Source organism: Suillus bovinus, assembly GCF_016758785.1.
Source record: "Suillus bovinus strain UH-Sbo-P2 chromosome Unknown EDB93scaffold_7, whole genome shotgun sequence".
NCBI lineage: Eukaryota > Fungi > Basidiomycota > Agaricomycetes > Boletales > Suillaceae > Suillus > Suillus bovinus.
The window spans coordinates 1-27,997 of NW_024542063.1; the positions used below are offsets into that span (position 1 = coordinate 1).

The 27,997-nt window shown below is 47.7% G+C and overlaps 6 protein-coding genes across 6 annotated transcripts; 4 read left to right on the forward strand and 2 right to left on the reverse strand.

Moving 5' to 3' along the window:
* Nucleotides 1-5,987: 5,987 nt before the first annotated feature.
* EDB93DRAFT_1123416 (uncharacterized protein) lies at nt 5,988-13,435 on the forward strand. The gene is made up of 15 exons (XM_041448641.1): nt 5,988-6,790; nt 6,868-7,079; nt 7,133-8,516; nt 8,566-9,866; nt 9,918-11,611; nt 11,662-11,846; nt 11,898-11,958; nt 12,009-12,170; nt 12,220-12,434; nt 12,493-12,545; nt 12,594-12,668; nt 12,726-12,910; nt 12,962-13,041; nt 13,091-13,178; nt 13,232-13,435. Exons 1-15 carry the CDS (start codon nt 6,099-6,101, stop codon nt 13,283-13,285), a joined length of 6,441 nt encoding a protein of 2,146 aa, XP_041311305.1. The 5' UTR covers nt 5,988-6,098; the 3' UTR covers nt 13,286-13,435.
* Nucleotides 13,436-13,609: 174 nt separating this feature from the next.
* On the forward strand, nt 13,610-15,090 carry EDB93DRAFT_799400 (uncharacterized protein). Its single transcript, XM_041457521.1, has 5 exons — nt 13,610-13,814; nt 13,879-13,971; nt 14,023-14,277; nt 14,330-14,396; nt 14,541-15,090. Exons 1-5 carry the CDS (start codon nt 13,695-13,697, stop codon nt 14,897-14,899), a joined length of 894 nt encoding a protein of 297 aa, XP_041311306.1. The 5' UTR covers nt 13,610-13,694; the 3' UTR covers nt 14,900-15,090.
* EDB93DRAFT_799451 (uncharacterized protein) lies at nt 15,090-16,382 on the reverse strand. The gene is made up of 2 exons (XM_041457522.1): nt 15,870-16,382; nt 15,090-15,805 (listed from the first exon to the last, which is right to left on the reverse strand). The coding sequence occupies exons 1-2, from the start codon at nt 16,344-16,346 to the stop codon at nt 15,281-15,283; spliced, it is 1,002 nt and encodes a 333-aa protein (XP_041311307.1). The 5' UTR covers nt 16,347-16,382; the 3' UTR covers nt 15,090-15,280.
* A 128-nt stretch (nt 16,383-16,510) lies between these two features.
* On the forward strand, nt 16,511-17,756 carry EDB93DRAFT_799300 (RlpA-like double-psi beta-barrel-protein domain-containing protein-containing protein). Its single transcript, XM_041457519.1, has 7 exons — nt 16,511-16,597; nt 16,676-16,991; nt 17,037-17,122; nt 17,171-17,178; nt 17,232-17,360; nt 17,412-17,461; nt 17,514-17,756. Exons 1-7 carry the CDS (start codon nt 16,576-16,578, stop codon nt 17,608-17,610), a joined length of 708 nt encoding a protein of 235 aa, XP_041311308.1. The 5' UTR covers nt 16,511-16,575; the 3' UTR covers nt 17,611-17,756.
* Nucleotides 17,757-17,968: 212 nt separating this feature from the next.
* EDB93DRAFT_1303880 (glycoside hydrolase family 55 protein) lies at nt 17,969-21,835 on the reverse strand. Its single transcript, XM_041454722.1, has 18 exons — nt 21,185-21,835; nt 21,081-21,134; nt 20,997-21,029; nt 20,831-20,946; nt 20,729-20,780; nt 20,522-20,670; nt 20,451-20,472; nt 20,334-20,399; nt 20,232-20,272; nt 20,156-20,179; nt 19,619-20,109; nt 19,252-19,565; nt 19,020-19,173; nt 18,844-18,958; nt 18,664-18,740; nt 18,478-18,613; nt 18,390-18,415; nt 17,969-18,336 (listed from the first exon to the last, which is right to left on the reverse strand). Exons 1-18 carry the CDS (start codon nt 21,442-21,444, stop codon nt 18,121-18,123), a joined length of 2,346 nt encoding a protein of 781 aa, XP_041311309.1. The 5' UTR covers nt 21,445-21,835; the 3' UTR covers nt 17,969-18,120.
* Nucleotides 21,836-24,901: 3,066 nt separating this feature from the next.
* Nucleotides 24,902-27,748, forward strand: EDB93DRAFT_1100937 (exo-beta-1,3-glucanase; the record flags this gene model as incomplete). The annotated part of the gene is made up of 8 exons (XM_041447054.1): nt 24,902-25,785; nt 25,842-25,875; nt 25,926-25,951; nt 25,984-26,110; nt 26,165-26,283; nt 26,337-26,624; nt 26,682-27,150; nt 27,203-27,748. The coding sequence occupies 8 exons, from the start codon at nt 24,902-24,904 to the stop codon at nt 27,746-27,748; spliced, it is 2,493 nt and encodes an 830-aa protein (XP_041311310.1).
* Between the last annotated feature and the right edge of the window lie 249 nt (nt 27,749-27,997).

The window sequence follows — 27,997 nt, forward strand, 5'->3', positions numbered from 1 at the left end:
GCCCTGTGTGTTCTTGGCTACCTTTGTATGGTGTCCCATGGCACATTCTCCACCATCTATCTACTCATCTGGCAACTTCCTCCTAGCTCATAAGGCACCACATGAGATGTGGCAGAGGCATATCATATCATTCCCCTCCACCCTTCACAATACCCTGGCCTCATTGTATACATAGGCAAAGACCTCTTTGCCATCAACACGAGCTTCTGCTTTGGATGTTCATCAGCAGCAGGTTCCTACAGTGGCCTTACTGATGCTGGTGCTGACATCTTCTGCAGTGAGGGAATCAGCCTATTGTCCAAATAGGTTGATGACCATCTTTTCTTCCACATTCTGTGAGAGCATCTAGAAAGGTACAAAAAAGAGTAGGAGATCTGGGCCTACAACATATGAGACCAAGGTGGCCTTCGAAAAGATGGTGGCTGGAAGTGGTACCGAGGTGCAACACTCCCAAACAACTAGCCAGAGGAGTACAACAAGGACTGCTCATTTGCTATACTCAACCTCTTGCACTCCCCCTGTTCCCCTGAGGATGCAAAATTCTTGTATTGCATGGAGGATATCAACACTATCTCCCACCAGACCAGAACTCCATGGGAACTGTCCAAAGACACTCAATTTTGCTCTAATCCATCCTTTACTGGATTCACTTGGAACCTTGACATGCACACAATCAAGATTCCTGAGAGTAAGAAAGCAAAATACCTGGAAGCCATTGCAATATGGGAAGCCCAGAGCCACCACTGCCTTCATGAAGTCCAAAAGCTATATGGAAAGCTACTATATGCTGTTACGGACTTGGATAGTGTAAGGATCGCACATCCTCTACACCCCGACCACATCTTCAAATCAAGGTTCAAGGACGCAAGTCCAGAACCATCCACGTGACTCATGGATGCGAAGAAGCGCATGCTTCGCATCCGAGTTATGCGGACACATTCCTTTTTCCTTAACCCTTACTCTCTCGTTACTCTCAACGACCAGCTCACTCCCTTTTACCCTCATTCATACTATACCCTGGAATTATCACCAAACTATTTCTTGTCACTCCCTTTTAGTTTCATTCCTTCGCCCAAAAGCAGTCAGATACCCAATGATTCTCGTCATTCCTGTGCACGGCGAGCTACCTAATACCACCTCCATTCAAAAACTGTTGTACTCTCACTCATTCCCGCTACTCTACCCTGGCAGGCTCAGCGCCACCATTCTCCGTTTCACATAACTCTCGTTTTCCGTAACGTCAAGGACCCTTTTTACCTTACAACTTAAAATACGCCATGTACATTGACAAGAGTCAGTCTTTTGCCCTCCCGCTAGATTCACGCACTCAGTCCATCAGCAAAGTCCTCTCGTTCTAAGCACAATCCGTCTCGTCGAAACTCTATCATTTAAAAAGCACAATCTCTTCTACTCTCATTTAAGTACAACAATCCTCGTCGGACTCACTATCAGCCTTACAATAGTATCTGTTGACGATGCTCAAACAGAGCGTGTGTCGTCAACGGTCGAGGACATCTCTGGGCTAGCCCAAAGTTAGGAGTCTTGCTTGGCGAGGCTTCGGCAAGCAAGGTTTAACGCCTATGTCCAAATCAGGTAGCTTATGTCAAGCGGGGCTCAATGATAAGTGTATCTGCCAAGGCTTACGACACCCGAAGGTTAATTGTAAGATCTGCATTAATAGAAGGACAGAAGTCCAACTAGTTAACAGGGGCTTTGCTCGTCGATGAAGTCAATGAGTAAAGATCGAGATTAAAGACTTATCCGCAATGAGCAGATAAGAAGATAGAATATAGACTGCTGGCTAGGCAGAAAGGATCACTCTTGTTAGGAGTAGGAGGTTAAGAACCAAGTAGATTCAAGTTAAGGAACTAGATACATGGTAGCGAGTTTATATAGAGGAGAGGACGTGTATTAGTGGATGATAACTCGTACTACCAGAAAGGAAACAGGTCAAAGAGTGATACTAGAAAAGAAAGGCACGTTTGAGGTGAGTCATAGGTGAACCGGAACGTGCAGATAGGAACTGAGTCAAAGAACAGAAATAAGAAGTGAAACAAGCAGGGGCACGAATGTGCAACTGTGGAGCTAAGTATAAGTATAAATGTGCGACTGCGCACCGAGTCATAGGTCAAGAAAGGAAATAGGGCAAAGGGGATGTGGCGTGCATTGTATCATAGGTTACTGTCCAGACGGTAAGGGCAGAGGGGACTGTCCACAGGATCAGTCAGCAGGTGGAATGGAGCATGGGTATGCTTCGTCAGAGAAAGTGTCCGGCCAGATGTACTGGCTCTGCTGAAGCGACAGGTAGAGGGCGAAGGGAAACATGAGGATGACGAGGATAACAAGAGCAAGGTCGGGGTAAGGGTGTGATGCAAGGGCAGAGACAAGGAGGATTAGAAGAAAAATGGTAGGGGCCCAAGCGTCTAGATGAGCTTACATCACCAAACTGGAAGCCATACTATCCATATTCAGTGACTGTCCTCTTGTGCCTTGCATCCTACCTAAGAACTGTGCTGCTGACCTTAGGTGGTGGTCCACTTGCCTCCACCAACAATCTGTCAGCAGAGTCATCCCAGGACCTTGCTTGGTCATTGACCCAAACACCTTCTCTGATGCTAGCTTAGGCATGGAAATTGCAATTTGGATCAACAGCTGGTGGCACACTTAGCACCTCATCCCAGGATGGAAGGCAGACAACAGGGACATTGGTTGGGCCAAAGCCATTGACTTTGAATTCCTTGTCCTCAGCATTTTCCAAAACTCACAACCTAACCTTTTCCTTGCTTCAAGGTTTATGGAGACAACAAGGCATTGTGGAAAGTTGATGGAAAGGATGCAGCCACAATTGCCCCACCAACACCATCTTCAAGTACATTCACAGTGCCGCTGCATCCACTACTTGCATTGTCCTCACATGCTATGTCCCTAGTGCTCTTAACCCTGCAGATGATGTATCACAAGAAGATACCCACACTGCTCCCTCCTTCTGCCCCTCATTCCTATCCCTCCCCCAATCCAGGACTTTGTCATCAACTTCAATGCCTCTCTACACACAAATGAGTTCAGAGGGTCTTCCAAGTCAATCTTGGTTCTCTTGCAGCTTGCCCCAAACCAGATGCCCTGAGCACAGGAGACATGACTCACATCCAAGAGGTCATGTGTCATACTTGGGCTGAAATCACTTACAAGTCTTATGGATCAGGTCTCCTCATTTTTCATGTATACTGTAACTCACACACAATTCCAGAATCAGACCATGCCCCACCCTCATTTCAATATTCATTACCTTTGCAGCAAGCTTATACTTTGAAAAGACTATTGTAAATTATTTTTTGGGGCATGAGCTTGACATATTCTTCATAACATAAAATGATTCCTTGACGATGTCCAAATTAACACACTGTTGAAAGCTTTAGAGAACCTCGCTCCTCAATCCTTGAAGCACAAGAAACACTGGTCATATACTGTCGACTTCATATGCTCATTGCATACACACCTCAATTTAGACTTGCCACTCAATATGGCAGTATTCAGTTGTCTTACAGTGGCATTCTATTGCACTGCACGAGTTGGAGAATTCACTGTTCCATCTCTCACATCATTCAATCTGGATAGCCATGTCAAACTTTCAGACATGCAAATCAAACATGACCACAACAATCTTGTCATGAGAGTATTTTGCATCCCAAAAATGAAGACATCCAGAGAAGGAGAGGACATCTCATTCACATGACAGATGGGACCTTCGGATCCTGAAGAAGCTTTCCTCAACCACCTCAGAATCAATGAACCTCCCCCTGCAAATGCATTGTTCTCGTACCATTTCAAAAATTGTCACAGGCCATTGACAAAACAGAAATTTGTCAGATGGTTAGCACAAACAGCGAGAGCTGCAGGTTCAGATCCTCTTCAAGGTCATGGCATACACATTGGCTCTAACATTTGAGTATCTGCTTCAGAATGTACCATTTGAATTCGTCAAGACAAAAGGCTGCTGGGCCAGTGACACATTTCAGCTATACCTCCGCAAGCACGCTCAAATAATGGCACCATACTATCGGTTATCACAACTTCGGTCAACCACTGGTTTGGACAGTCACACAATGTCACATCTGCCAAAACAAGCTCCGCTCGGCATCCAGTATCAGCGCACAGGCCTCGTAATGTTCATTACTCAAAGTTGAATAATTCAAAATGTTTTATTGACTGTGCATGTGCATTACTATGAATCGGTATTTATGAGGGGCTGTAGGAACTATGTAGATGACTGGGACAGTGTGATACAAAAGAAGGTGCTGCAAAAAAGTGAGTAAATGGTGCCGCTGACTCTGTAAGATCGTGTGTTTGAGTCCTGCAGATGGCGGCCGTGAGACTGGGAGCAATGAGCCAAAGCCAAAGTGTGGTGCAGGGTACAACACTGTATGACTACGGAGTCTTTGCTGAGTGGGACATGTCTCAAATATTATATTAATGTGTGCGACACTTTGGAAAAATGTGCATTGTCTGCCAGTGGGTGCACCAATGGTGATCTGAAACTCTGCTACGGCAGACTCAGCTTGGTGACAAGCAGACATGATCTTCAGCTCTGTCACACCTAAACAAGGATCTCAATCATTTCTCGACCAATTTCAATTATTCAACTTCACAGTAGTGTATTATAAGTGTACAATGATATGTGGTTGAACAGAATATAATTTGAAGCAGAGTTAAGTGAGATATTGCAAAGTGTCCAAACCAGTGGTTGACTGAAGTTGTGATAACTGATAGTATATGCAAACTGTCCCAACTTTACAGAAAAAATTTCTTTTTTTTCAATGCCAAAATCACTCTAGAATAATTGTTCCAAGCTGTGAGTCCTTCCCTCCTCCTACCATGTTGGGGATATTTGGTGCCGCTGCGATGTGTCATCAAGGACTCCTACTTCTTTGGGGGATTCACAGCTCACCTTTTCTCTTGGGCAGATCTTTATTTCAGGGCCAAACAGCACTGTGCACCATCACCCATTATCTTAGTCTTTTGCACCATGTAAACAATGCATCAGAATAAAATATATTTTAATCTAAATACTTGCCTCATAAAACAGCACCAGAGTGTCACCCAAAGATGGCTAGTACTGGCTGGTATGGTCAGTTGTGACCATACCCCTTTGATACTCTGAGTCCTATTTACTACGTGGTTTTACAAGTGTAGTTGTATTATCATAGTGCAAAAAATGAATCTTTTTTTTTCTGGAAGTTGTCAAAGTGATTTTCAAAGCAAATATGCAGTTTTCAATTTTTGAGCTTTGAGATTTGGCCGTGGGAACGTCACGTGATATGTGGATGGATTCCTCACTAGATTTAATACTTTCTACACAACGGGCCAAGGAATGGTGTCAACCGGTAGTTGTATAGAAGCCGTTTCTAGCTGGGACATTTATTCCACACCAGCATGGATTTAGGATCGAATCTTTCGACTGACTCGAAAACTTGAAGATCTTACAAAAATTCACGAGGCTCTAATGTTGCATGAACCTACACTGGGAAAAGAAAACGGCAAGGGTGTGGTCACGGAGGCGGCTCAATATCAGGAGGGAGTCAGATCGAAGCGAATATGGTGATCCAAGCGGTGTGTGTCACTAGTACTGTCAGACGGTCTCCCGCATTCTCCTCACGGATCGAAGCTTACCGCATGCGGAGACTAAACCATCGAGGTAATAAAAGGGTGAGAAACGCACCGATTTTGCTCGTGATGGCACTGTTGAGCAGAACCTGAAACAGCTTGAAAATCCACCAAGTTTATGCGCACGATATTCGCATTGTAGCTCTGCAAGTCAGGGTTTTAGTATCCTTTGTGTGAGCAGGGCGCAGAGACAGTCTGATCTTGCTTCCCGAAGCCATCGGAGTGAATCGGGCAATTTCGGCTAGTCTTTCACGTGAGCCCCTAATTTTGGCAATTTGGTCTGACTCCTGTCACTAGTGTCAAGCCGCAAATTTGATCGTTTTGCTCTCTGACTCTGACCACCATCTTCCCTCCCCTTCAGCGTCTTTGATTAAAACTCAACAAATTTTCGTCTTTTCTAGCTCATTATTGTCATATTTACCCGCTTGTTTTTTCCGATGACAAGTTCTCCTGTTCTTTTCGACGATCATCCCCCAAGTTCTCTACCCCTCGTTGCTGACGAGACGTCCACAGCCGATAATGGTTTTTATGCTGTGGAACGTGATCCTAACTCCTGGTCAGGATCACTTCCTGCGAACCAGGGTATGTATTCCAACGAAAATGAGAAGGACTCATGTGGTGTGGGTTTCATCTGTCATATAAAGGGTGAACCTAGCCACAAAATTGTCTCTGATGCTCGTCAATTACTTTGTGCAATGACGCACAGAGGCGCCACCGGTGCCGATAGTCGTGACGGTGATGGTGCTGGTGTCATGACTGGAATTCCTCATCAGTTTTTCAAGCGCGAAGCAGAGCGGGATATTGGATGCACTCTTCCCACACCAGGCGAATATGCCGTAGGCAATGTCTTTTTCAAGGCCAATGATCCCATTCAACTTCGAAACAACCAATCTGTTTTCGCCAATATCGGCAGTCAACTGGGTCTCCGGGTTTTAGGATGGCGTCAAGTTCCAACCGATGGCACGATCCTTGGTCCTGCTGCAAGCAGCAAGGAACCTGCGATTTATCAGCCTTTTATCGTCCTACGCGACCATTACGGTGATGGAATCGATAGTCAAAACGGACCTTTCGATGCCAAGCATTTCGAGCGGCAACTGTACGTTTTGCGCAAGCACGCGACGCACACCATGTTTGTGACTTTTAATCTATTTAGTTCATGTACCAAGCTTAACACCCATCTGCGAACTTTCTTTTTATTGTATGAAGTACGCTTGCCAACGGCTTTTACGTCTGTTCCTTATCCTCGAAGAACATCGTGTATAAGGGACAGCTCACTCCCCCCCAAGTATACAATTACTATCATGATCTCAATCACGTCCTGTATCGTTCGCATTTTACTTTGGTGCATTCTCGATTCTCGACGAACACGTTTCCGTCTTGGGACCGAGCTCAGCCAATGAGATGGGCTGCTCACAACGGTTAGTGATCTGCACCTGACGTTGCCAGGTAAGCCCTGACATGGAATCTTTAGGTGAGATCAACACCGTGCGTGGTAACAAGAATTGGATGCGAGCTCGAGAAGGTGTACTTTCATCTACTCATTTCGGCGATCAACTCGACCTCCTCTATCCGATCATCGAGACTGGCGGATCTGACTCTGCTGCATTTGACAACGTGCTTGAGTTGCTCGTTGTCAATGGAGTTGTCACGTTGCCTGAAGCTATCATGATGCTTATACCGGAAGCTTGGCAGGGCAACGACAGCATGGATGTACAGAAACGCGCATTCTATAATTGGGCTGCTTGTCTCCAGGAGCCTTGGGATGGCCCTGCCCTATTCACCTTTAGCGACGGTCGATACTGCGGTGCGAACCTTGATCGAAATGGTCTCAGACCATGCCGCTACGTCGTCAGCAATGATGATATCATGGTCTGCGCTTCGGAGGTTGGCGCAGTGTTCATTCCTCCTGAGAAGGTAGTTCAGAAAGGACGTTTAAAGCCTGGCCGGATGTTGTTGGTTGACACGCTTGAGGGAAGGATTGTCGACGACAAGGAGTTGAAGCGCAATACTGCCGCTAAGCAGAATTTTGCTTCATGGGTTGAAAGCCACGTCCTTCATGTCCCTAATATCATCAAGCGCATCATTCGTAGCAACACTTCTCTAGACACAGTCATTGATGATTCGCCCCTAAGCAGTGACCCCAAACTCCTTGCGTTCGGCTACACCGTAGAGCAACTTAGTCTTCTAATGCTGCCTATGGTAGACACTGGCAAGGAAGCGTTGGGTTCCATGGGCAACGACGCTCCATTAGCAGCGATGGCTACTCAGCCTCGTCTTATTTATGACTATTTCCGCCAGCTCTTCGCCCAAGTCACCAATCCTCCTATCGACTCCATTCGGGAAAGCATTGTCATGTCACTCGAAGCATACGTCGGCCCTGAGGGAAATCTCCTGGAAATGAAACCAGAACAGTGCCACCGCATTCTCCTACCTTCTCCTTTGATTTCCTTGGAGGAAATGAATGCCATGAAAAATCTGAAGCTTGCATACACGGGGTGGCCCTCCATCACGATTGACATAACGTTCCCAAAAGAAGGGGGGCTTCCAGGATATCAACTCGCACTGCAACGTGTCTGCAGCGAGGCATCCCAAGCTATCGAGGACGGGATCAAGGTCATCATCCTTAGCGACCGTGCCACAGGGCCAAACCGTGTCCCTATATCCGCGCTTGTAGCATGTGGTGGCGTTCATCACCACTTGACGCAACAGAAGCAGCGTGCAAAGATTGCCCTGATGGTGGAGACTGCAGAGGCTCGTGAAGTTCACCACATTTGTGTCTTGGTCGGATATGGAGCTGACGCAATATGCCCATGGTTAATGTTGGAAACGATTCACAAGGTCTCACGGGAGGGCCTGTAAGTTAGGATACGCTATCGAGTTTCTCTTTGCTAATCAGTTTCACAGTGTCAAAGGCGAGAAGACTGTGACGGACCTCCTAACCAATTACCACAAGTCCATCGATAATGGCATCCTCAAAGTCATGTCGAAAATGGGTATCTCGACACTTCAATCGTACAAGGGCGCTCAGATTTTTGAAGCTCTCGGTCTTCATAGTGAAGTCGTGGACCGCTGCTTCATCGGTACTGCATCTCGCGTACAGGGGACCACGTTCGACTTACTTGCTGTGGATGCCTTCGAACTCCATGAGCGTGGGTGGCCTTCGAGAGAAACTATTTTACCTCCAGGAATGCCCGAATCGGGAGAGTACCATTGGCGTGATGGAGGCGAAGCACATATCAATGATCCTGCTGGCATCGCCAATCTGCAAGATGCCGTTCGCGAGAAGAACCAAGCCGCTTATGATGCTTACGCTCGTAATGCGAATGAGCAAACGAAGAGTGTTCATCTGCGTGGGCTTATTGACTTTTGCTATGAAAAAGCCACCCCTATTCCCATCGAACAGGTTGAGCCTTGGAATGAAATTGTCCGTAGGTTCGTTACAGGTGCTATGTCATATGGGTCAATCTCTATGGAGGCACACTCCACACTTGCTGTCGCGATGAACCGTCTCGGCGGTAAGTCGAACACTGGTGAGGGTGGTGAGGATGCAGAGCGCTCTCACATACTCCCAAATGGTGACACTATGCGCTCCGCTATCAAGCAAGTGGCATCCGGTCGTTTCGGCGTCACTTCCAATTACCTGGCGGATGCCGACGAGCTCCAGATCAAGATGGCTCAAGGTGCTAAGCCCGGTGAAGGGGGTGAACTTCCAGGACACAAGGTTTCTACCTCCATTGCCCGCACTCGTCATTCTACAGCCGGCGTTGGGCTTATCTCTCCCCCACCCCACCATGACATTTATTCCATCGAGGATCTGAAACAGCTCATATATGACTTAAAGTGCTCTAACCCTCGTGCGCGTGTCTCTGTAAAACTTGTTTCCGAGGTTGGCGTTGGCATTGTTGCGAGCGGTGTTGCAAAAGCAAAAGCAGATCACATCCTCATTTCTGGTCACGACGGTGGTACTGGTGCATCCCGCTGGACTGGTATCAAGTATGCTGGTCTGCCGTGGGAGCTTGGCCTTGCAGAGACGCACCAGACACTTGTCTTGAATGACCTCCGAGGTCGCGTCACCGTCCAAACTGATGGCCAAATTCGTACCGGTCGTGACATTGCTATCGCATGTCTGCTTGGTGCCGAGGAATGGGGCTTCGCTACCACACCGCTCATTGCCATGGGTTGTATTATGATGCGCAAATGTCACTGTACGTGTTACATCTTCCTGGTATCTGTCGCAACTAACCTGTTTGTTTCAGTGAACACTTGTCCGGTTGGTATAGCTACACAAGACCCTCAACTTCGCAGCAAATTTGCCGGACAGCCGGAGCAAGTCATTAACTTCTTCTATTACCTCGCTGAGGAACTTCGTGGCCACATGGCCAAGCTCGGTTTCCGCACCATCAACGAGATGGTTGGTCGCGCTGATATGCTCAAGGTTGATGAGAAGTTGCGCACCATCAAGACCGCACACCTCGACCTATCCGCTGTTTTGAAGCCTGCTTGGCAGATGCGGCCTGGCGCTGCAACTTACCGTGTTCGTCAGCAAGATCACAAGCTGTACATCCGCCTCGACAACAAGTTCATCGACGAGTCTGAACCAGCTCTTACCAAGGGACTTCCTGTTCATATTGAGTGTGACGTCACAAACACTGATCGCGCCCTCGGCACATCGTTATCATATCGTGTCTCCAAACTGTACGGGGAAGAAGGATTGCCGAAGGACACTATCCATATTTGTATGCGCGGTTCAGCAGGACAGTCCTGCGGTGCCTTCCTTGCGCCCGGCATCACAATCGAACTGGAAGGTGATGCTAACGACTATGTCGGAAAAGGCCTGTCTGGTGGGCGTCTCATTGTTTACCCTCCTAAACAATCGACCTTTAAGGCAGAGGAGAATATCATCATTGGTAATGTTTGCTTGTACGGCTCTACGTCGGGTGAGGCTTTCATCCGAGGTGTTGCTGCCGAACGTTTTGCCGTTCGCAACTCCGGGGCAAACGCTGTCGTTGAAGGCACGGGTGATCATGGATGCGAATACATGACTGGCGGGCGTGTTGTAGTCCTAGGAACTACTGGGCGCAACTTCGCTGCTGGAATGAGTGGTGGCATTGCATATGTACTCGACACGGCTCACACTTTCGCATCGAAGGTTAATATGGAGATGGTAGAGCTTGGAAAGGTCAGTGACCCACGTGAAATCGCTGCATTGCGTGGCCTCATCGAGGACCATCGTCACTACACTGGCTCTGAGGTTGCCGATCGCGTCCTTCATGACTTCCACCATCTGCTCCCGCTCTTTGTTCGTGTCATGCCACTCGATTACAAGCGTGTATTGGAAGAGCAGGCTGCCAAGGAGAAGGAGGAAAAGATGAGGCTTAGTGTTATCGACTTGGTCCCGTCTCGTACCGCTAGCCAAGTTGATCTTGCGTCAGAAGGACTAGAAGACATCCTCCTCCCGAAGGAACCAGCAACAATCCATGTTCCTTCAAAACGCCATGAGCCTGCTGTTACAGATCTAGAGGATTCTACTATCGACGACTCGACCACAAAACAGCGTCTTAACAAATTGGACAAAGCTCGAGGGTTCATGAAGTATCACCGACTGAACGAGGCATACAGACCTCCTAGAAAGCGTGTCAAAGACTGGAAAGAGATTTCGATTCGCTTGACTGAGAGCGAGTTGAAGTATCAATCTGCTCGATGCATGGACTGTGGCGTTCCATTCTGTCAGTCTGACACAGGATGCCCGATCTCAAACATCATTCCCAAGTGGAACGATCTCGTGTTCAAAGGCCAGTGGCGCGATGCTCTCAACCGACTACTTATGACGAACAACTTCCCCGAGTTTACTGGTCGCGTCTGTCCTGCACCTTGCGAAGGCGCGTGTGTACTGGGTATTAATGAGCAACCTGTTGGTATTAAGAGCATCGAGTGTGCCATCATTGACAAAGTATGTTGGATACTACCTCATTGTCAATGTCACTCATTTCGGACAATTAGGGCTTCGAGATGGGCTGGATGACCCCTAATCCGCCGAGCTTCAGAACCGGGAAGCGAGTCGCGATCATTGGCTCCGGTCCTGCTGGTCTAGCATGCGCTGATCAGCTTAACAAGGCAGGACATCTCGTCTCTGTATATGACCGCAATGATCGCATGGGTGGTCTTCTCATGTATGGTATTCCAAAGTGAGTCGATCATAATCAGATCATCATGTCGACGATCCTGACGCACATCAGCATGAAGCTCGACAAGACAATCGTACAGCGCCGCTTGGACTTAATGGAAGCTGAGGGGATCGTGCGTCTTCGTGACCCTTGTGAATTATAGTCTCGCTAATCGTTTCAAAGACCTTCGTACCAAACGCTCATGTCGGGGTCACTGTTGATGCTCATGTTCTCCGGGCAGCGAATGACGCAGTTGTTCTATGCACGGGAGCAACGTGGCCTCGTGATCTCAATATTCCGAACCGCAATGTAGACGGCATTCACTTTGCCATGGAATTCCTTCAGGTTCGTGTATCGCCTAATTTTAATTGAAGATTTCGAACGCCTTCTTCAGCTGAACACCAAGTCCCTCCTGGATTCAGAACTGCAGGATGGGTCCTACATTAACGCAAGGGGTAAAGATGTCATTGTCATCGGTGGTGGTGATACCGGTAACGACTGCATTGGCACATCCATGCGGCATGGCGCCAAGTCCGTGACAAACTTTGAGCTTCTACCCAAGCCTCCAGGTTCGCGTGGCAGAGACAACCCTTGGCCACAATGGCCTAGGTCGGTGCTTCCAATTTTCACGACATGCAACAATCGATCTGATTCAATCTTCCATCAGAATCTTCCGGGCCGATTATGGTCATACCGAAGTTGCTGCGCATTTTGGCAATGGTGAGTGATCTTTGCCGTCGGTTGACGTCTTTCCTCACGCTACCTTAGATCCACGGGAATACTCCATTTCCACAAAGGAATTTGTTCTTGACGATGCTGGGAAGCTCAAGGGCTTGAATACTGGTGCGTCTTGACTTCCCGAAGATTGTAGTTGGTATTGAGTCTCGCATTTCGGAACAGTCCGAGTTGAGTGGACCAAGGACAGTAGTGGGCGCTGGAAGATGGAGGAGGTGCCTGGCTCTGAGAAGTTCTTCCCTGCGCAACTGGTTTTCTTGGCTCTTGGCTTCCTGGGTCCGCAGTCACAAGTTCCCGACGCCTTAGGTATTAAGCAGGATATCAGATCGAATATCCAGACGCCTCCAAAGGTTCGTTCTGCAACATTTATTATGCTTCCCTGAGCTCGACGATCCTTGCAGAAATATACGACAAATGTTGAGGGTGTCTTTGCGGCCGGAGACTGTCGCCGTGGGCAGTCGTTGATTGTATGGGGTATCAAGTAGGTGGCAATCTTGCCTTCAATTCGAGTAATAATGAAATTATTCTAGCGAGGGACGGGGTGCTGCTGCCGAGGTTGATGCTTGGCTGAGCGCAGGGTCCACACGTTTACCTAGTGCGGGCGGTATTAAAACCAGGGTGAAGACTTACCCGCGATCACCGTGATTGTCTGCTGACTTCAATTACACTAGACTTTCGTGCCTCCTCCTAGCAATGTCACGCAGACAGTTGAAGTGTTTGCTTGAGCGCCGCATGTCGGCAAACGGCTTCGTGTTTTCATCAGAATAAATCTATAGGAATCTATGAAGATATTGTATCCACCTACATCATTGTACAATATTCCCTGAGAGCATATCCATCAGCAATATATCTTCGTTTATGGCTCATGTCCCAGAGGGTTACCTTCCCAGCCTATGACCAGAGATTGTGGTGGAAAAACTCGAGGCAGGGCACGATGCATGTCGCGTGTCTCCTTGGGCTTCAGTCCCCTGGAAGTTCGGTTGGTTTCTACCTGATTTGAAAACCTTTTGAGATTTCCTTCATGACATATAGATGACATAATGATCTGGCAGGGGTCAGATAATCTCGAAGTCCCTGCAAACGATAAATACCTGCTCTGAGTGCAATCAAGAGTATATTCTCAACCACTCCGAGATGCCCAAAGTTGTTGGAACCAGACTCATGGTCAAAGAAAGGGGAGGAAAAGCTCAAGTGGCTTTCCGCAAAGCACTGGGTATACGGGGGGATCAAGACGTCCAGTTTCAAGAGATCAAGGTCAGTGATATCGACCATATAGTGCACCGTATATTGGTATCTCGACAGCTTACTTGCCGAACAGCACCGCATACGAACCCTCGCGCTGAAACACTTTGAGATCGGTCGAAAACCTCGGGAACAGGATAAGATCATCAAAGAGCGATTCCTAGCCGATGTACGGGCGTTTATCAACGATAGGCTCCCAGCGCCACTGATTATTACCCAGGTTCAACAAGCTTTTCCTATTTTTGAAGACGACGAGCGTGCAAGTGCGCATTTATTCAAATACATCAATCAATTTCTTCACTCCAAAGCGGTGCCGAGATCGCGTTTTTATCAAATGGTCCACAACAATGACATTGCAGATGGAGATTTGCTAGGGGACGATGACAAGTCTGACGACGTCGAAGGTGACCGCAATATGCCAGTGAATTCTGAGCCACCAACGGGTCCTCCGACTCTCCACAGTGAAAGATCCCAGGTAAGAAAGGCTTTACCATCTCCGACAGCTTCCGCATTTCATAGTATTACAGATGACCGAGTTCGAGTTGGACGAAGAAACTTCTCGCTCAGCCATCTCCGCCAATCCGGGTATGCAAGGTATGGTGCAAAAGGTGATTGACATCCGTTACTATGCAGAGTGTACTGCGACTCACTGGACTTTGGTTAAGCCATTCATCCCGAACTCCCCGAGTCCTACTCTAACAGATGCTTCTCGAACTATGAATCGTTCTCTGTCTCCAGATCCGGTAGTAACTGGCATGCCGGTAGAATGCAGCACCCTGCGCAAGGACAGCAATCAGCCAAGGCGTGCGTCATCTGCGAGTACAGTATTGGCGTCAGATGACTCCTGCCATACAACGCCTATTAGGAACTTCCTCGGTCGTGCAGCGCTTGGCCATTTACACGCAGAACTTATGACACTGGGCATCAAGAATGAGTCGCGTCTTCTTCATGTAGCAACATGGCCAGAGGAGGACGTCAATATCCTTTTGTGTGATTCTGTGCGAGAACGCAGAATCGACAAGTTTGAGGCGCAGCAACTTGTCATTGCTTTGCGTTCTCTCCGTCGGCAGTCTATGCGGGTTGATGCAGATGACTGACTCGGATGAATTCGATATACCTCAACATACATATGGAGCCAGTCACATGACTTTCCCGCAATGCACAAGTCTTCTTTAGATAAGAGTTTAGCAGACCCCCACTGGTGCTCCATTTGCCTGATATTTCTGCCACAACTTACAATAATTCCTTGATATCTTGTGCATGCTTTCTTGTCGCATCGCTTGTTATTGTACAAAAATTAGCTGCTGTACTATATCGTCCGTGGATAGCTCACAAAAGATATTGAAAGTAACAATAGTCTTCGTTGCTGTGCTATATGACAATCCCTGCAATTCCAATGTTGCACAGTTTTTGCTGTCTGCCCAGAGCTCAACGTTGCCGGGGGTATGTCAGAAACTCCACACTGCTCGACCAGCATGTTACTCCTCATATATTCTTACACCTCCTCTACCCCAGTTTTGCATGACGGCGTGCCCTCCTTCGGTCGGTTGTGTAAATGCGACATCACCATTGACAGGGTCAAGTGGACAACCGTGGATGAAGGTCGCAGCTGCAGCTGATAGTAAGCGGCTAGCGATACCTTGCCGTCGATGTGCCGATGAGACAAATAGACGTGGTATACCGAGGGGCGTAGGTAAGGCCTTTGGATGGCAAAAGAGTCCCGAGGTCGTGTCGACTGTGACCAGTCTGTGAGTCGGCGATGACGGGGGCGAGTCGCGGTCAGCGGCTTGATTAGAGTTACCCTTAAGCAAGATGTCTGAAGGAGTGGCAACAGTCATGGCGGTGGATATTCGTTGAGCAATGACGCAGCCTACTATCTTCTCTCGGTGTGTATTCGTCAGTGATGGTATCAGATAGAGGTATGCTTTCGATGATTGTAGAATTTCGGTCGATAGCGGAGGAGATGAAAGGGCAATATTTATCGTCTCGAGCAATATCGCAAGCTTCGGAAGTGTCAGCCAGAGTTCATAGTACGAGTACGCCGTAAGCATAATGCGGTCTTCTCACCTTAGATCCAATTCTTCCACCAACATTCGCCTTGAAACAGATGATGCGACCTTTCTTTCCATCTTTCAGCTTTACTGCAGATTGTATTTCTTCTACATCAGCTTTCTCTGCTTCACGTTCTTCCTCTCTGCCCCACTCCATTCCCCTTTGCACGCGTGAGCAATGGGCACGATGCAATGTTTCGTCATCCGGTGCGCCTCGTGTATACGAGAGGCCACAAATTGTGCAGGTTCGTAGGACTGAAGTTTCTATAGAAAAATGAAGCTGCCTTAGAACACTTTGTTTTGGCTTTGCGGATTTCTGCGAAAACGAGGTTTTGGTTGTTATCCGTTTCTTTGTTGGAGGCTCGTTCTCGGCGCCTTCCCCGAGGCGCTTGCGCTTCGTCGTCGACGGCGGTGACGACGATGGCGATGAGGACGGGAGTGATAGCCGCGAGCGCGAGCTGTAGGTGCGTTTGACTTTGGTCACCAAATGCATCTGTGGTAGGCTCTGCAGGTGATGAAATCAACAAAAGTTGCAAAGCAGTGTGGCGCGACGCGTTTACATGCTCGCGCACACGTGATCTCATCACGTGGATTTTAGTAGAGCATCCAGTGATTCAGTGGGACAACGCCTTGTGAACAACGTTTGTAACTAGGCTGGTGTTTTAGTGCAGGCTCTTAGGCCGCCCTTCCCTCTTTAACTATTCCATATTAAACCCCAAAAAATGTACCTATGGAGCAAATCCAGTACGATGCCCTTGTCGCAACTTCTGTCCTTCATCTTCACTTTCCTCTCCTTTCTACCACACATATCATGGGCTTCAGAGTGGATCGACTATTCGCTAGATGGATATGCCACTATGACACACTACAGCCTTCCCGAAAACTTCATCGCAGCATGCGGGTGTACATCCGCCAGCACAAATTATCCAACTGCTGCAATGAATCAGATGGCATACGGTAGCAGTACATCGTACGGCCCCGCTTGTGGACAATGCTTTAATCTCACCCTACTAAATTCTTTCCTTTCAAATCCCCCTTTTTACCCTAACGTCACAAAATCAGTGGTCGTCAAAGTTACTGACTTATGCCCATTATCTCATTCTGGCTGGTGTAATGCAACTACTCATGGGCCGAACGCGTAAGCACACCTATTTCTTGGTTTCGACATTTAATCTTCGCATAGTGGTGGTCACTACTTGAATTTTGACCTCGCATGGCCCTCATCTTCGATTCCAAATGATTTCTTTCCATCAAATGAAGCATTTTATGGTGAGCATCCGAGATCGCCTCGCACATATAATTAATTCGGACTTGTAGGCTATACTGTGAGGCGGCTTATTATCGTTGTATTTGTCTATAAAAATCATTGCGCGACTAGGACTTTGGCGTTTGGAATGTCAGCTACCAGTCGGTCTCCTGCACAAATTGGAAGGGCTGGAATAACGTTGCTGCTCTTGGGAGTGTGGTTAACCTGGGATACGACGCATGCTGTCCTAACAATCCAACTGTCAGTCATCCGCTAACCTATATCTAACCGTTATCATACCTTTTTCGTCAGGGAAGCACCAATGATACTTGTCCGTCGTATTCTGACAACAGTGGTATTCCGTATGTATCTTGCTTATTTCTCGAAAAACTTTCTGACAGTCGCGGCTAAAAGACCTGATACCCAAACCTCTGGATCCGCTGGATCCTCATCAATTTCGCTCCTTCCTATTGTCACACTCGCTGTGTCGGTACTATCCCACATGTTGTAATTTCTTGTTTTTTGCGGCTTCGTGGTTTTTGCCATACCCCGAAGGCATTGGAGTGAGTGCGTACAAAAACGATGGCTACTCCATATAGCATGTATTCTTTTATGCTCACGATCGAGGACACTCCAGGTGTGAATAGAAGAACACAAACGGGTTTGCGATTGAGGGACACGAGCCAGAGTAGAACACAGGCTCGGTGCGATGATCATCTTTGTCGGTTAATAGCTGCAGTGCAGTTACTGAGTGTACCATGAACTTTGCTAAATATAAATGCATCACCAGAATTACTCGGTAATTAAACCAAAGACGTAAACTGTGCCTCGTGGACGTATAGAAGTTGGAACAATGGACGTACATCCAAAGCTCGCACGGTAGGCATGCAAGAAAGAAGTTTGCAGACATGTGTTTGCAGAGGAATATCAATGTCCGTTTGTACCAATAAAGAACGTCTCCCACTAATCGTGGTCGGGGAAGAATAAATGAGGGATATATAAATTCTACAGGATATAAATTTTATGGGTTGATAGCCCGTGCAGGGTTCCATAACGTCACAGTGGACGAAAAGCCTTCCGAGTCGTTGGCAAAATAGATGATCCCGTTCTCTTCTATACTGAGTTGGTATCTTGTCCCCACGGTTGCCAAATTGTAGAGGCTGATGGAAGAGGCCCAGTCCACGTTGACGATCTGTGTTTGGCATGTAGTGTTACTCCCACACGCCGTGCTGTAGTTCTGGTGAGAGGCAAGGGTTAGAAACGACCCAGTCTGCTTCAGCTATGCCTCACCTGGAAAAAGCTGTAGTGACTAGCACCTTTGGAGAAAGTTCATAGCACGTAAATGCAAGCACAATATGAGCACATGATTGAGACGAACCAAACACGATGATATCCATAGACGATTTCACCCACAGTCCCCAAGCCATATCTATGCCATTTTCGAACGTCGGATCATCGTAAACGTTTGAGACATCAAATGGCCCTGGCGGTGCGGGAAGAGGTTGGAAGTAAGGCTATGCAGAGATATCAGAGGTAAACTCGTTTCGTCTTCGGATTAACCTACCGTCTCAGTCTGGATCAGACCCATGTAATGATTCTTTGCTCCGATTAAACTGTACTGATAGAGCACGTGATGTTCCGCTGTTGAAAACATCTATGAATTTGTGAGCATCATCGAACGTACGATACTTACAGGCTATGCGAAATCAGCATATCAGCCTTGTGCTTAGAAGAGCAAACTCACCTGTACCAATCATCCAGACAGGACCCTGAGAATGGGACAAAACGCCTCTTCCGCTGAACAAGGTAAGCTGTTTCAAGCCATCGAGATCGTGATCTGCCAGCCAAACCCATGTTCCCTTGGTGAAGGAAATTTGAAATCAGTGCGCTGGAACTATTGCCAAGATCATGACGCCCCACCTCGAGATACGCTGATGCGCCACATGTGATGTGTAAAGCAAGGAAAGCTGCAAAACATTCTGGATTAATGGATCCCGCGGGGCACTCTGCATCTTGGAGGTGGGTCCCATTAGCTAAAATAAAGAGTAACCAATCACCGTTCGCATGCGAGAAACTTTGAACTTGCCTCCGCCGAGCCTGTTGCAGATGCAGATCAGAGAACAGACTTCAAATGAGATTCAAAGGAACTCACCGAATGTGCGAATCCCACATTCCGGCAGCTCCTTGGAGACCAGGAGGATCGTGGACGTTCCACTGCACAACAATGGCGCCTGCAGCTGGTCCTTGCGTCGTGAACACGATATCTGTAATCTCCGTAATGCCCTGCGAGCCTGGTGTGCCAACTTGTACAACAACGTTCGGGTCCTCTTTATTATTGAAATTAAGGCCGGCGCCCATGATCTGGGTCCAAGCCTCTCCAACAATTCGTGTTCCTGCAGGAATCTGTATAGTCGAAGTAACCTTATAGATGCCAGCATCGAAATATATGATGTAGCATCCAGCATACTGCCCCAAATTCCAATCAGTACAGAGATATATTGTTAGACTATCGGTAATACCTTTGAGAGCACAGCTTTAATAGCTTCAGTGTCATCCGTAACCCCATCTCCAACGGCCCCCAATGACCTGACACTCTTGAACTGGTCGACTGAATAGTCAGCATACGTGGGATGTCCTTTGCTGACAATGAAACCATTGTGGTCTAAAAGGCTCGAGTCCTTATGCGCAGAGTGTATCCTGTCCTGTGTGAATGTTCCGTTCGGGTGTGTTCCTGTATAGATGTTACCCTTGCCCCACGAATCAATGGTCCTTGTTCCACCAGCAAGGATAGTAGTTCTGTTTTCCATGACAGCAACAGAGACGTTGTTGAGGTGGATGTTGTTCAATACGATGGATGTTGCAACGGAGACATTTGTCGGCTTGGGTGCCTTGATGAAGACAGGGGTGTTTGTGACCACTGCGTCAATGATGGCCTCTCCTCCATTCCCGCCGCCCGACAGATTAAAGCCGATTTGACATTCATTGATTACAACGCGTTGGTAAGTCCATCCTGTAACTCATCAATTGCGTACTCATAACAAAAGATCAAATATTACCCCAGTTCCACGATCCGAACACAGCTTGAGGCAAATGATTTAGGGCTAGTATACTGACGTGCATCGTAGACCTTACCTGTGTTTGCATTGTTGACAGTGATATTACGCACGGTAAACCTGCAAGCAGACGCATCATGTGCTACGGAACTTGGAGAGCAACATGAACGCTAAGACTTACTGTTGGTTTCCAACCCAGATACCATACTTTCCACCGTTGAATACGAGATCTCCCATAAAGCCACCACTTTGCTAGTATTCATATATCATGTCTTTCGATGGAACGATGTTGACTTACCTTCCACTCTCCATATACATGCCTAGGAGCAAAGATAAACGAGCACCCCATCACTCATAACAATGACATACCTTGGTGATTGTTTCCAGGTTGCGTAGACATGTGCACTACTATGTTGACCAGGGACGTGGACTGCGAAACTTGCCAGTGAATACCAGTAGCAGAGACATTCGCAGGCACACGTCTGAGGTCGATAACGAAGTTACGCGCCGACCGGTAACTTTCATAATAAAAAGCCATCGACGTCATGCATACACGGAAATTCAAACGACACATACAAGCTATCTTGGTTGGTGTACCAGTTTTGATTGTTGGTGTATGGGTCAGCATCTGATTTCGCTGTTATTCAGTCTTATCGCACTAAATGAGCCGTGCCGCACCAATTACAGCTATCCCTGTGAAGTTAGCACTGGCAAGCAACGTCGGAGGTGTTCTTGCGTTGCCTACCATGACTGTGTAGTAATATGCGTGGAGCGGACCAGACACGAGGTAGGTTCTGATTAAGCGCGTCAGAAAGTGAAGCTAGCATTGTACACAGATCCTCACCCTTCTGGGAAGTAGACCACTGCCGGTGTTGTTCTAACGAGTCATCGAGCCTGAGTTAGATAGCTTGGACAATTTGTGACTTACGTTGAAGACCCGCAAGTCAAGTTACCACATCTGCTACCAGTAGAAATTGCAGCACTACAGAGATGAGCGTTACAGTATGGTCATCAGTGCAAAGGAATACGCACTTAATAGCAGCAGTATCATCATGCACACCATCGCCCACGGCTCCATATTCCCTCACGTTCCGGAAAACTTTGTACTTCGTCGCGTTAGGTGCAAACGGTGCCACGCCCTGATGGTGGATGTTCTCGAGCCAGTAAGGCTCTCCCCACAATGCGTGACCCGTAGTGAGAGGAACACTACACGCTGACCCCAGTGCAGCGACCTGGGCGGTCTGGCTCGCGATCGTACTGAGGGCAAGCAAAAGTAAGTTTGCGAGCGCCATGGCTTACCAGCGAGTGGGATCCGCAGAGTGCAACCGTGACGGAGAAAACGCTGGCATCCGACCAAGTGTCTGACTGACTTTATATCTGCCTGAAGATAGAATCGAAGCATACTAATTTTCTTTTATTTCAATAGCTGGCGTCCCCATCGTGCTACGGAAGTCGCCTTGACCACAAACCCGAAAATGATAATTTGTATTCAGGACCCGTAATGCGTGGAACTTGAACTTTGTTGAGGTGGCATTCGACGGCACTGTGCAGTGCTAGGCAATGCATGTACATATGTGGTAGTACCGTCTTGAGAGCCGTCGCTAACTACTACTATAGACGCCCATTTGGACCATTTATATATAATCTGGCTATAGGCGTCAAAACGGTTGCATTCCATTATAGGTCATGCATATGGAGGAGAGCATAAAATATATCCAGTCGTACTCGTCTGCCTCAACGATATATACAGCACAATTGAATGAGCGAACAAGCGACTCATATTTTTTGACATCGCATAGTACTACCCTGATCATATATATGGCATTGACATAACATTCACGGCGAAAAGCGTCGAAAGTTTTAAAACAGCTGGAACTAGGCTGAATTAGGCTTGGTAGAAAGTAACATGAGCGCAGAGTCCAGACTGCAGAGCCTCTCTCGCTATCCTCCGGGCGCGTGCGCTGGCTAGGGTTTGTCCAGGAGGAATAGTATAAACCATGGACAGTGACAGTGTACGCTGGCCGGCCCATCTCGATCCCTTCGATCCCCGAGCAAACACGGTGCCGGCACCGGCTCACGTCGTTCACACACCAGAATCTTCCCTAGATGTTGATGACACTCAGATGCACGGTATCACCACAGTATATAATCCCCCGTCGTCCGGATGATCATTCAAATTCCGTCTTTCCTTCCCCAGGCCCGTCTCGTTAAACCAAACACTCGAGCGGTACGAAAGCGTACCGTCAATCGCTGGAGAATAACGAGCAGCAAACTTGAAAGTGACAGACGAGTGAGTTGGGTGCGGTGAAGTGGATATGCAATAAGATGGCAAGGGTGCTCTAGTCAAGGAAAAAGATGGGCAATGGAACCTCGGCCAGCTGGGCTGGCACATCTCGATCAGAGCCTCAGTGAGGAGGATGCACGGAGTTTGAAATCTCACAGTCGCGGATTGTGTAGCTGTTGGCAGTACTCAACAGTAGTACTCTTGATCGTGGCCCAATTGCAACCATAGATTGCGAGGCCATTACCTGACAACCTTGAGATGCCAAAATATTGTAAACTCTTTGACCTCACTCGATTTTCTTGCAAAAGAAACGAAACAACCCATGCTGGTTACTGCGGGAAAAGTGCAGGAATGGCTATCGTTTTTTGTCCTATTTGGATTTCAGTAATTTCAGCACTCAATTGGTTCATGTGCTGTTTGATCTACGATTACTCTATGCAGTTTGAACGAATGATCATCGTTCCTATAGAGTTGCTGTGGCCATCAGCTGTGGGCCATGATGCATGATAGGCTGTCACATGTCGGCCCTCGAACACATGATGCGGTTTATGCGTGGTCAGATTTAGTAGCTGCTCCGTCATAACATGAGTCGTTTGTGTGATATCTATCTCAGAACACAGAGGAGAAGCACGGAGTTTGAAAATTTGGAGTTCCGACGCTTGCCCGTATTCGTTTTACTCTCTTCGCCATGACGGACTCGTAGTACATACCTTTCGTACATCCTCACTCGCCCTATTTTTCTTCTTTAGAGTGCACTCCTTTCGTCTTTCGCATTGCAGTTTCACATTCTGTGGTCCCCTAGTCAATGTAGTAGTGCGTTTAGTCCTACTCGAAGAGTCATTCGACACGGTCAGCGGGCAGGTATCCTGCCCACCTGAGCTCTACCCGCTTGTGTCCCATCCTGATCTGTGAAATCGTGTTAGCAACTCTCGAGGCTCGAGCTAGACGAAGCTGGACCGCTTCAAATTGATTTTGCTTTTCCTCTTGTCACGGTTGTTCGAGATATGGGCTAATCATTTGAAATCGTGGTCCAATTCATGTATCAGTCTACGTCGTTGTTATCTCGCTCCCTGGGTCAGCTGACATGTACCCACGCCAAGAATATCTCTGATTAGCTAAGTATAGAAGAAACTTTGTTTCCCCGTTGTAGCGACCGCTTGAATAGTTCTAGTTGGGGCTAATGCAGCGTACTAAGTTATGTAATTTTTCGAAACTTGAAGATCGGATCAGCTGGCAATAAGTTTATGAAAAACAAAGCCATGATGTTAGTATTTACGAGTGCAGTCCTGGCTATATAGTACACAAAGGGTTAAGTTTAGGAACGGCGAACTCGAAGACTGTGGTGCTTACTTAAGAAGCTGCCATCAACGATTAGATCGGAAGCGAATGGTAGTACGCTCATGTGACCCGAAGATACTTGTCGCGCAAAAATAATTCAAGACTAAAGTTGGAACCGAGACATATCTGAAACCATCAAAAATCTTTCGTGTAAGTTGTTTCAAGTGTGCAGAGTACATAAATTTAGACCGCTGCAGGTCATGGGGTCTCAGGCGACATTTGAACGAGTTCCCTTGTCATAGATGTTCATTGAGCCTGAGTATTCGCATTGGTTTTCGGTGACAGGTGGTGCAATATTAGGCAGTGGGCGTGTTCATGGGACTGACACGCACAGCTGCGTGTTGATGGCAGGCAACTTTGACATGCCAAGTCTCTAAAACATATGATAGAAACCAATCTCCGTGAAAATTTGTCAGTGTGCACGCATCAACGGCGACTGGAATATTCATCACGCCTGGTAGAGTGGCTAGAATGTTTGCTCGATCGAAGACTTCTGAAGGGCATTGCGATGCTGATAACAGATTACATAAAGACATGCCGACGTTTTCAAATTGTCAAAGGCCAGACCGCGTACACCACGGCAGGACAAGTGAAGTCCCTACCGAGTCCCAATCTGGAGCCTTCTGGATTTGATACCTCCTCCAGCCTCAGGAAGGAAAATGCAGTGTTTGCTTCGAATTCGCATAAAAGCGAGTGAGTCAAGGTCACGCACTTTGATACCTCCTTCGTCGTCCTCTAGCGAAATCTCGTCGGAGGATGGGTACCTTATACCGGTCAAATTTTCAACGACCCGGGCCCCCATCAGGAGACCTCACGACGGTTAATTTAAGATCTTGACAGTCTGACAGTTTGACAAGTCTCGGAGGCAGTAACAAAATTCGGGCTGAAGAACCATTTCGGCTGTGATCTTCTTCTAACCCCACCATTGCCTCCAAGCTCTCTCGTTTAGCTGCTATCTCTGTTGTGTTACTTGGACCCAGGTCTTAGTCATATAGTAAGTTTATTTTTTACTTGACAATCCGATTCGTATACCATGAGGCTGTGATTCCAATCGAGCGCAGCTTTATATTTACATAAAGCTCTCTTCCATTCATTGCCATACTGCCGAACTAACGTTTTCTTCCACCATGGACAACCAGGACCCGCATCCTGAAATCGTCGTCTCACCTCCTCCCGATACCATGTATCCCAATAATAACGCACATTCTCAAGATATTCCTTACGATCCTTTGCCATTGACTCAAGATCCACCCAGGGACTCTCTTTACAATGACCCTTCCTCTCCCCATGATTCCGGTTTCAACACTCCTCCTGTCGAAATGTCTTATTTTTCGGACACAACTCCCCCCGGTGCCGCCCAACCACGTTTTCTCGGCGCTGCTTTATACGACGATCCCTCTAACGGATATCGAGATTCCTTCGCCTCACAGCACACCCAAAACACCTTCATAACCGCACCTTCCGTCGTCACGTCCTCTGTCTACGCTTTGAACCAAAACACTTCTGACGCTGAAAATTCTGTTGCCTATCGTGATGATCCCAATGACCCTGAGTACAATTCTGGCTCTGGTCAGCCTGTGAATATCAGCAGCCCTCGTTATCTTGCTGAGAAGCGGTCAGCATACACAACCCCACGTGTAAAATCAAAGCGCGGACTTATCATAGCTGGCTCAATTCTTGCAGCTGTCATAGTACTCATTGCTATTGTTGTTCCCATATATTTCGTATTGGTCAAGCCGAAATCAACATCGTCCAATAATAGCTCCGTTTCTCCCAGCAATCCCACATCAACCTCGACCTCGTCCGGTCAACCTGGATCTACTGATGTAGTCACGGGTGGCAACGGCAGCACGATTACAACGGAGGATGGTACTACCTTCACGTACTTGAACCCTTTCGGTGGCACCTGGTATTGGGATCCCCAAGATCCATTCAACAATAATGCTCAGGCTCAGTCGTGGACCCTTCCTCTCAACCAGACCTTCAGGTTCGGCATTGATAAGATTTTTGGGTATGTTTTTCTCGATCGTTCCCTGTACCCCCCAATAACCTATTATTTTTTTCCAGCGTTAATTTGGGCGGTTGGCTTACTACAGAACCAGTGAGTCGGTATCACTTTGACTCACATATTGTACTGATGTCTCGTACCAGTTTATGCAAGTATATCCTCGCTGCGGGTAACCTTGTATCTTGCTTATCTTTGTCGCAGAGCACCCGCTCTTTATCAGAAATACCCTACAGCTATTGATGAGTGGACACTGAGCCAGGCCATGGCCGCTGACACATCACCGGGTGGCGGTTTGTCGCAACTGGAAACGCATTATCAAACGTTCATTGTAAGTCTGTTTACGCCGCGAGTCATGGAGCCGAAGATGTTAACCGGTTCCCAGACCGAGCAAGATTTTGCCGAAATCGCTGGAGCAGGACTGAACTTTGTCCGCATTCCTCTTCCATACTGGGCGATCGAGGTACGATCAGGCGAACCGTTCCTTCCCAAGACCTCGTGGACGTACGTTGGCATCATCCTTCCCATCCCGTTACCCCTGCTGAAGCAAGTTTTAGATATTTCTTAAAGGCTATTCAGTGGGCTCGTAAGTATGGTCTTCGCATCAACCTCGACTTCCATGCCCTTCCTGGAAGCCAGAATGGGTGGAATCACTCCGGCAAGTTCGGGTCAATAAACGTTCTTTACGGCCCAATGGGCATTGCAAACGCCCAGCGGTCACTAGATTATATTCGGATCATTGCGGAATTCATCTCTCAGCCTGAGTACAAGGATGTTGTTGTCATTTTCGGTATTACAAACGAGCCCCAAGGAACCCCGATCGGCAAGGATGCTCTCTCTCGGTTGTAAGTGTATCAATGATTGTGAATCACCACACTCGGTAACGAACACATGATTGGTAGTTATATGCAGGCATACGACTACGTCCGCGAGGCTTCGGGCATTGGGGAAGGCAATGGTCCCTTCATTTCCTACCACGATGGATTTCTCGGTCTTCCTCAATGGGCTGACTGGCTCCCGAATGCTGACCGCATTGCTCTCGATGATCATCCCTACATCTGCTTTGATGGCCAGTCTTCTGCCCCTATGTCATCTTACGCTCAGACTCCATGCACTACCTGGGGTGCCTTGATGAACACCTCCATGAATGCATTCGGGTTCACAGCTGCCGGAGAATTCAGTAATGCTGTTACTGACTGCGGTCTTTATCTGAACGGCGTGGGACTTGGAACACGTTATGAGGGTACATATACTCCAGGAACTTGGCCTGTCGTAGGGAGCTGCACGCCATGGACGGACTGGCAGAGCTGGAACGCGACCATGAAATCAAGCATCGAGCAATTCGCCTTGGCCAGCATGGACGCTTTGCAGGTAAGCGATTAGCTTGCAAGTCGGGTGGTTCAATATGAATGAATGTGTATAGAACTGGTTCTTCTGGACTTGGAAGATCGGAAACTCTTCTACTTCTGGTGTGGTCGAGTCACCGCAATGGTCGTACCAACTTGGTCTGCAGAATGGATGGATGCCCACAGACCCTCGAGTTGCATCAGGAACATGCGCAAATCAAGGTATATGGAGTCCTCCTCTCCAGGCATGGCAAACAGGAGGTGCAGGTGCAGGCCAGATTGCTGCAGCCGTCACTTCATCATACACCTGGCCGCCTGCTACGATCAGTAATGCCGGCGCTGTCTCTTTGTTACCTTCCTATACCCCAACGGGAACTGTGGCGACCCTTCCTCCTCCTACATTCACATACTCTTCTGGTCATTCTGTTAAAACCGCCAATGCTGGCAATGGCTGGGATAATCCTTCGGATACTGCAAGTGGAATGGTTGGGATTGCAACATGCAGCTATCTCAATCCATGGATTGGGACCGCCGCACCGCCCTCGCCCCTTTGTAGCAGTGGAGCTACCGCACGAGCGGTTCCTGCTCCGCTTATCACCTCTAACGCTCGTCGTCAATCATAACGCCACTCGTTAAATTTGGGACAGTGTCGGTGCAACTTTTATCTTCACGTGAATTTGATTGGACTACAAGATATCGGATTTTCTTGGGCTATTGGATCTGGAGTACGGTAGAACGATGGATTCAGCTGACTTGTTGAATAACTTCCTTTATGTTATATTCAAACCGAACTCCAACTACTTGCAACATATATCGTATCTTCCCTTCTTTTGACAATACTCCTATCTACCTACGGACGCATTACATATTTA